This window comes from Teleopsis dalmanni, chromosome 2, assembly GCF_002237135.1.
Source record: "Teleopsis dalmanni isolate 2A chromosome 2, ASM223713v2, whole genome shotgun sequence".
NCBI lineage: Eukaryota > Metazoa > Arthropoda > Insecta > Diptera > Diopsidae > Teleopsis > Teleopsis dalmanni.
In genome coordinates, this window is record NC_051847.1 from 44,084,348 (window position 1) to 44,092,744 (window position 8,397).

General features: G+C 29.9%; 1 protein-coding gene across 1 annotated transcript; it reads right to left on the reverse strand.

Moving 5' to 3' along the window:
* On the reverse strand, positions 1-2,242 carry LOC119682028 (pickpocket protein 28-like). The gene is made up of 6 exons (XM_038095361.1): positions 1,973-2,242; positions 1,714-1,914; positions 1,480-1,588; positions 1,266-1,414; positions 421-1,211; positions 1-361 (listed from the first exon to the last, which is right to left on the reverse strand). Exons 1-6 carry the CDS (start codon positions 2,152-2,154, stop codon positions 132-134), a joined length of 1,662 nt encoding a protein of 553 aa, XP_037951289.1. The 5' UTR covers positions 2,155-2,242; the 3' UTR covers positions 1-131.
* Between the last annotated feature and the right edge of the window lie 6,155 nt (positions 2,243-8,397).

The following is an 8,397-nucleotide window of genomic DNA, read 5'->3' on the forward strand; positions in this document are numbered from 1 at the left end:
ACTTTAAGCCTTTCTGGGTTTCAAACCATCTAGCTGGTGCTTTTGGCTTGTTTTGTTTTCATTTTCATAAATCATAAATCATAAATAAATATGTATTATATTATATATTATTGGTTTATATAGAAACCTTGCTATTTAACAGCAATTCTTTGTTTTGTCGCCCAACGTTGATCATTCTCAACAAAATGTGACAAAGTAGAGATTTTGCCACTCACAACTGATTTCTTATTTAAGTTGTTGACTTGATGTTTCCACTGATCTGGTATTTGCACTAATGAACGTATTAAAATAAAAAATATAAGCTCCGCAATTGAGACAAAACTAAAACCGAAAAATAAACAAATAATGCCACCAACACTAGCTAAAAAATATTATTTTCTATTAAACACTATATTAACTCTTATATACACAAAAACTTACACAAAAAATCCGTTGTGCCTATAAACTCACTCTGCTTAGTACTTCTATAGACATTCTCTGCAAAATACAAGTTAACCATAGCAATGTTTTCCAACACTTCATCCGCACTCAAGTTCTGCATTTTTGGATTAGTGGCATATATGCGTGGTTCATACATTATAGCTGAAAAGAAATCTGGCATATAGGTCAAATCAAAACAACTACGCAGGCAAATATCGTCGCAATCGAAACGTCCGTCTTCAGCTGTCGTAGCAAGCACTCGTACTCGTCTTACGCACTGTTCCTCACGTATACCGCAGATAGTTTCATTCCCATAAAATCGTGGAGAAAAATACTCAACACAACCACAATTCTTGAGGATAATATTCGTTAGGCATTCAATATTGCAATTACGTTGTGTGTAATGGGTGAAAAAATTCAATTCCCTCTCATCTTGAAATACACATCGTCTATATTGTGTATCTAAGCTGCGTAAATTTAAAGCAGATTCAGTGCGTTCATTACTAAGACGAATTCTTGTCTCAGTTCCTACTGAAAGTAGTAAACCAATTTCTCGCATATTTGGAAAATCTGAGGGATTGTATATGGAAATTCTAAATCCGATACCATTACCAGTTGAACAATAATAATTTCCTGCATCAGCGTAAAGTGCTATGCTTAGACCCAAGGTTTCTCCAACACCAACAGTACGTCGTGGATAAAATTCTTTAGGTAATTTACTATGATAACCTTTCTCTGCGCTCCATTCTACTGGTGTGGTGTCATCGATGTTCGTGTTGTATTTCTCAGTTCTAGAACTAGACATATTGTAATTTTCTAAATAAGACTTCAGTATCATTACTTACTTAATTTTATAAAGAAATTTCGGATGTACAGTGTTAAATACACAACAGAGACCATCATCAGTTATAACTGGATTAAATAATTTCTGACAATCATACACACTATTGCCAAATTGACAAGAAATAACCATATCCGAACAACGTTGAGAAATCTATATATATATATATGTAGTTATTGCTTATATCTCCACTATTAGCTTATTATTAAACTACTTACATTCCAAATAAAATCTCTCATGTTGTTAAAATCACCGATGGATGAATTCAAGAATTGCTTTAATGGACGTCTACATAGCATTTGGGTCATAGCATATTCTGTGGAATTTCTAATTAAGTTAAATGATTAAAAGCAGTTACAACATAATTTTTAATATGGGTATTATAAATAAATTTATACTACAATAGGACAATAGTACTGTAACAAATACAAGCGTGTTTCACTTTAACTTACTTCTTAAAGTGTTCCACTTTATCTTTGTCTACTTGGTTTAAATTGCATATTGTAACCGCTGGGAATGGCTCATCAGTTATAATATATTGCTTTGGATTGATTGAAGCTATGACAGGTGTAATATTCCATTTATCAAAGGCTTTCAGTGCGAAAAATCCAATAAATAATATAACAGATATAATAGCCAAAAGGAAATACGATCTAAATAAAAGATAAACTAAAGATATTAAATAGTTTATTCAATAATATTCCAACTTACTTTTCGAAAGTGTACAAATCCTTACTCCCTAAGTATTTAACACCATGCATAGATGTATTATCACAAAACCCTTTCGTATTAGTCACTAATAGCTTAAAACTATTCTTCAGTTTTGTTTTCAAAATATTTGTGAGACTAAACTCTGTATTTTTAGAATGCTTGGTTTTAACTGGAGGTTTCATCTTTCCTCTGTATATTTTCCTCTGTATATTCAATATGAAATCCTTTCATAATCTGATTCATTTCCTTATCAGCTCAGAGGTTTTATTGCGTATCCTAACTAACTTGACGAATAAATCAAACAAATAATTTGTTTTTAATTAAGTAAATTAAATACCTAAAGTAAAATTGTTGATAAAATATAATTATGTTATTTACTATAAGTTTAGTTAGTAAAGTTTGAGTGGAGGTGTTTTATAGAAACTTATAAAGTAGTTTTATATTTCTTCCTAAGTAATTTCAAAGTCAATATTGGCAGTTAGGTTTTGTCTTCGGTGTTCCCTCATATTGCACATAAATATCTATAATTAAATAATTTCTTATTTATACTCGTATTCCCTTTTATGTTGTTTTTATATATACATTGTAAAGCTTTTATTATTAGAAAGCTTAAGTATTTCCTTTTTTATATATAAAGGATTGAGCACAAATTTCAATGGTAATAATATGGACTTCCAGATTTACTTCCCAGCATAGAAATTTTTAATGATAAATTTTATATAAAAGTGTTAGATAAATATTAGATAAATAGTTGAGGCCCTATGTTCCACGAGGAGAGGAAGACTACAATAGTTAAATAGTTTTGTTATTTTTATTCGATCTTGCTTTCCTTCAGTACTCAAAGAAGCAAGACAGTGGCGTTTACAAGAGGAAAGGTTTGGGTTTGGTATTGAAAATTGAATTGACTGAAACTTAAGAGATCGTATTATTTCTTCTGATTTTTATAAGTTAACTATCCAATTTTGTCTCTTGTTTTATTAAAAGATGATAACTGGGACTATCTTTCTAGTTATTCACTACATAAAGAAGCAATCCTTTAGAATACTATTTCTGCTTAATTACTGTATTGTGCTCTCAGCAACTAGTGCTCTTCATAGTTGCAACATGTTGCAAACACGCGCTAAATGCATCCAGTGTTTATAGTAATTATCAGCTAAATGTATCTTTATGTATTATGCTTAGAACTTACATTCTTATACTAGCCTAGCTTCAAATGCTGATGTGAATAAACTCTTTAGGCTTGGTCAAAGAAGTCGAAAAACGGAATATCATTTATAAATTTACTATTGAGTATTATAAAAGATATCAATCGAGCTCCTATTGTTCCATTTGGCTATTATAATATTTGATATGATTGCATTCGAATTTTTCCTTGGTATATACAATCCTTTAAATTTCCTCAACAAATATAATGTTGAAGCAAATAATCCCTATTAAACTCTATCTGATGGGAACCACTTAACTTTACTTCAGTTCTTTCCTTGAATTCGCAGTTCTGGTTCAATTTGTATCTTACATGTTGAATTTTGTCCATGACTTGGGGTTATAAGCAAAATTTAGGGTTTATAAGTAATACCTTCTGTAGGTCTCCGTAGAATATTACTAATCCTGTTATATTTTTTTGAAAGCTACTTTGACTGAAACCTTATGTAAATCCAGACAGGTAAAATTGAATAAAGGATTGTTATTGATGTTAAGGATGGTAATACTGTTTGGGTTTGTCTGGACGTTGTATTTACAAATAAGTAATATCTTATTTATGAGACCATGAACTACCAGCACTTAATACCTGAACTAAAGACAGTTAAATATTTAACAGCTAAATATTATAAAGACAGTTACATATCTTTATAGATGATGGTGATATAGCTCTAGTATTGCAACTCCAGTTTTTTGAACTCAATCAATAACTGAAAGTCTGGACACTAAATTAAGATTGATGAAGTATATAATATCCGTGTTTATCAGTAAGAAAGTATTTAAATTTCTCCTCTCCATCGATTAACAAGCTTTTAATAAATTTAATTAAAAAATAAATGTAAATATAAACTGAAAATTTATTTCAAATTTTAAATACTAGCATTTTTTTAATCCCTTAATAGTCCTATAATATTTGTGGATATTATATCCGCATTCAAATAATTCAAAATAGTGTACAAAAAATAATTCAGGAAAATTGTGAAAACTTTTTCATGGAAACATCCATTTTTTAATAGTGAATTTTTATATGCAAATTTGTGTGGAAAATTAACATAAAATGGCATTTTGCTTATCGCTCCGGGCTGGTAGCCATTTTAACATGCATGCACATTTGTAAACCAAAGGAAAAATCATATATCTTCGACTGCGAGAGAAAGGAATATGCTTGGGAAGCCATTTACAAATGGAAACATTTCACACTTTCACAACGGCAACCGAAGGATATTCCAACTGCATTTGAATATGCACGTAAACAATTTACAAACGTGCATGGAAATGCTAATATTTGCTCCCCAAAAAACCGAAAGGACCAAGAACTTATAGCCAAAAATGCTTACTGAAATATTTATTCTAATATACAAAAGCATTAACCGTGGCGAATTGAAAATGCATTATTATTACACAAAAAACTGAAATTTAAACGTTTTATACATACAATGTACTTAGAAAGCTAACAATAGAGTTTGTTGTATACTTTAAGTGGGTCCTTAATGCATTCAATTTTTTAAGTCTATTAAAAATTTAAATAGTAACTTAGAAATATTACCATCTATTTATAGATTGGCAGATAATGCAGTTAAGATACTTACATACCGATTTAGTTAAGTTAAGTAACACCCGCCAATCAACCTAAATATCTGCATACTATCGCCAATTGAAGCAAACCTGCAGTTCGTGTGCTTACTGGAGTACTGACGGGGCACTGTGCTATTGCGCCCTTATGCTCCAACGATGGCGAGTTCCTACAAGTGGATTATGCAGAAGTTGCCAAGATGAAGAGAAAGTAGAATCTATTAACCACTTCCTGTGTCTCTGTCCAGGACTACAGACAAGGTGACTTCAATATCTTGAGGATCGCTTTTTCACTGGCTTCAAAGAATATACCAAAAGCAAACTTATTGGATCTCCTTAACTTCATCTGGAAAACCAAATGGTTTAACAAGGATAGCAACTCGCTTCTTCCGGCAAAATTTTTCAAGGGCATCACAATGAGCAATATATACCTCAGAGTGGAAGCACCTTCCGAACCTAACCTAACCTATCGCCAATTGATGTTGTTGTTGTGAAACGAGTATAACTACATATCGGAAGACATGGAACAAATTCAAAATACGTATACATGGGTTAGAAAATGGAATGTGTAGGAAGTGAGTAAAAGGAAAATGGATTCTGTGAGAGAAGCAATATATGAAACTGCTCAAATATGTGAATTCGCGGTATAAATTTTTTCTCTTCTCTAGCTGATCTCTTTTCATTTCCAAAATTTTGATGTTAATTTTCCCAAATCTATAGCACATCACACCTTTTTTGCTCTTGAAGCGAGAAAAAATCCCCATATACTTCATCCTCAATAACTTTCTTTTACTTTGAACACTTTGTAAATTTCAATTCCAGTTAAATCTTATTCACTACCTTTTCATCAGGATCAAGTAGCTCATTAAGAGAATGGTAACATTACTGGAAACAATCATATTCCGTAGTCAGATTTATTTTTAACAATTAGCTACCTACTCGTTTTCCAGGTTTCCTACTCGTTTTCAGCTTTAATGTTGATTCTACCTAATTATAACATACCATATCATCGCTTTTCATTATTCGAAGATTATATTTAAAAATTACAAAGATTAATATAAATATAAAGATTATTATAAAGAGATGAACGTCATCATCTATTTATGTATTGAGTATCAGATAAAATACATTTCGCATTTGAATGAACTTCTCTTATTGAAAGATATGGTATGTCTTACAAGTCCATTGTTTTCAACCAGAGGCATACTTAGGATTCTCAAAGTTTAGTAGTACTCTTTTGATTATTAAAAATAGATTAACGGGTATAGAAATAGAAAAAAATTTAAAAAAATTATATCTCTTATTCAATGTTTATTAACAATTACTTTTTTATTCTTTACAGTTCTTGATATGTTCTGAAAAAGCTTGGTATCGAATATTAAAATATATATGAAACAAAAAGATGGAATTTAAATTTAAATTTTCTGTAACAAAGATAAAGAAAGCAATTCATAAATCTTATACTTAATAACTATATAATATTTATACATACAAACATTACAGCAATAAAGAACATCTAGATACGTGACAATTTTTAAACCATTTTAAGACAATGAAAATAATTAGTGAAAATTACATTAGTAAGAACCAAGTATTTTGCTAAAATATATTTGTCTATAATACTTACTTGTGTACAACTTATGTACTTATATCATATATATATGATTCTATTTCCATATTGTAGTTTAAAAATGGTTTTTAAAAATGTTATAAAAATCTTAATGTCAGATATGATGGTAAAAAATAATTCGATTGAAATAAAGCAAGCACTGAAACTATACACATAATTATTGAAGAAATATTATAGATAGATTCACTTCCTTGGTGCTATGACGGAAAATTTTGCAAGTAATAGAGTTTATAACCGGCGACATCAGATTATTCCATATATTCGTAATGTTGTCTATAATAGGTAGAGAGTTGTCCATATATAAATAAACTCTTTAATATTGTCTGTTGTAATCACCCTTTTGGAGTACCAAAAACGAACGTCCTAAAAGCATGTAAAAAAATTCATTAAGTAAAATAAATAAAAACATAGAACAACAAGTTAAAAACTAAAGATAATATACAGTATAAGCGCTCTTAAATGGACATCTACGAGACTAGCAGTTCAATCCAAAAGCTATTTATAAAAAGATTACTTCATCGCAATGCGGAAACCGGCTCTAATACGTGGAAATTAACGGTTTAGCTCATCTACAATTCTGTTCTTGCGTCAATTATCTAAAATATCATATACGATGGTATTCTTCGAATCAAAAAGCCAGAAAGATTTGACTTAATTGCAATACTGATCATTATTAAAACTCTAAATAAAGAAGTTGGAGAATTGCAAGGCCACTGCAATTAAATCTTAGCAACAAAACAACAGATTGGAGTTTGTTGATCACAAAATAGAGGTACTTTTAATGAGCAGTACAAAAAATGTAATTTATGTATACTGCGGAGCTATGCTTTACTGTAAAAACACTTAAACTTATTCGGAAATAAGTTCTCTACATTCTACAAGATGATATCCCGACTAATGCCAAACATATGAGGCTAAACAGAGTTGCCTCACGAGTGCTTTTGGCTTCCTTTTCAAAATCAGTTATATTGTGTGATTATAGGCTGTCAAAACTTCGCATGTATCTAGTAGATCTAAAAGCGCTTTCTGTAGACGATTGTTTTTTCTGCGTTCACCCACACACATCGCTTAATGTGTACAATAATTGTCAGTTCCTTATCTAGAAATCAAGGACAAGTATCATAATGACTGGAAACATCTGTGGGATCACCATCAAAAGTTAATATTTACACATTTTATGGTAATCATATAGATAAATCGAGTAAACGGTGATCTGGAATTACTATTGCCACAATTTTTAATTGGACATGAATGTTTTTGAGATTCATGCAGCTTTTTATTCAAGATATAATTTAAAATCCAGACTATATAACTGATGAGTGTCTACGGTCGAAAAACTTCAATCGACGAAGAGAGCCCTTCTTACATCCAAAAGCAGATGAATACAACCTTTGAAGAGTGGAACTTACACAAGGTTTATCATCTTTGAAATAATAAACACGATCTAATTATGAAATCTAAAGAATTTAAAAGATCTGAAGCATAATTATTAGCCCTGTAAAGATATAGGTACCCTTAAAGGTCCTACTACAGCTCTCTATTTCGATGTTGATGTGTGAGAATTTATATGTCTATGGACTATAGTTATAGAAATTTTTTTCTTCCAGTTTCGCTACAAAAAAATTCTAATTTTTATAAAAATTGAAAACTTTAGACTAACGACATTGCACTGTTAGAAGATATGTCCATTTAATAGAGCTTTAACTGTAATCCTAATAACATAAATTGATTAATAAAACTATGAATACAATAAAAATGTACACATATATATTTATTTAGCATTTAAATTCTTTAATATAATTATATATATATATATATATATATATATATAAAATAATTATTTATACATATAACCAATTTTTAAATGAACTTGGTCTGTTTACTTTAAAAAATATATCTTTGAAGGTTGAGTTCAATTAATGAACAAGAATATTTTAATTAGTAATAGAATGAATAGTAAACATAGAAAATTGGCAGAATATTGTTTTTTTTTAATTTAACAGTTTTTTTTTTGGTATATAGT

Bases quoted from the DNA above. Each gene is read 5' to 3' on its own strand.
- LOC119682028 (XM_038095361.1), bottom strand. From the start codon at position 2,154: ATGAAACCTCCAGTTAAAACCAAGCATTCTAAAAATACAGAGTTTAGT. The intron at 1,589-1,713 runs GTAAGTTAAAGT...TAACTTAATTAG, and splicing joins AAAGTGGAACACTTTAAGAA to AAATTCCACAGAATATGCTA. The intron at 362-420 runs GTAAGTTTTTGT...AATATTTTTTAG, and splicing joins AGGCACAACGGATTTTTTGT to CTAGTGTTGGTGGCATTATT.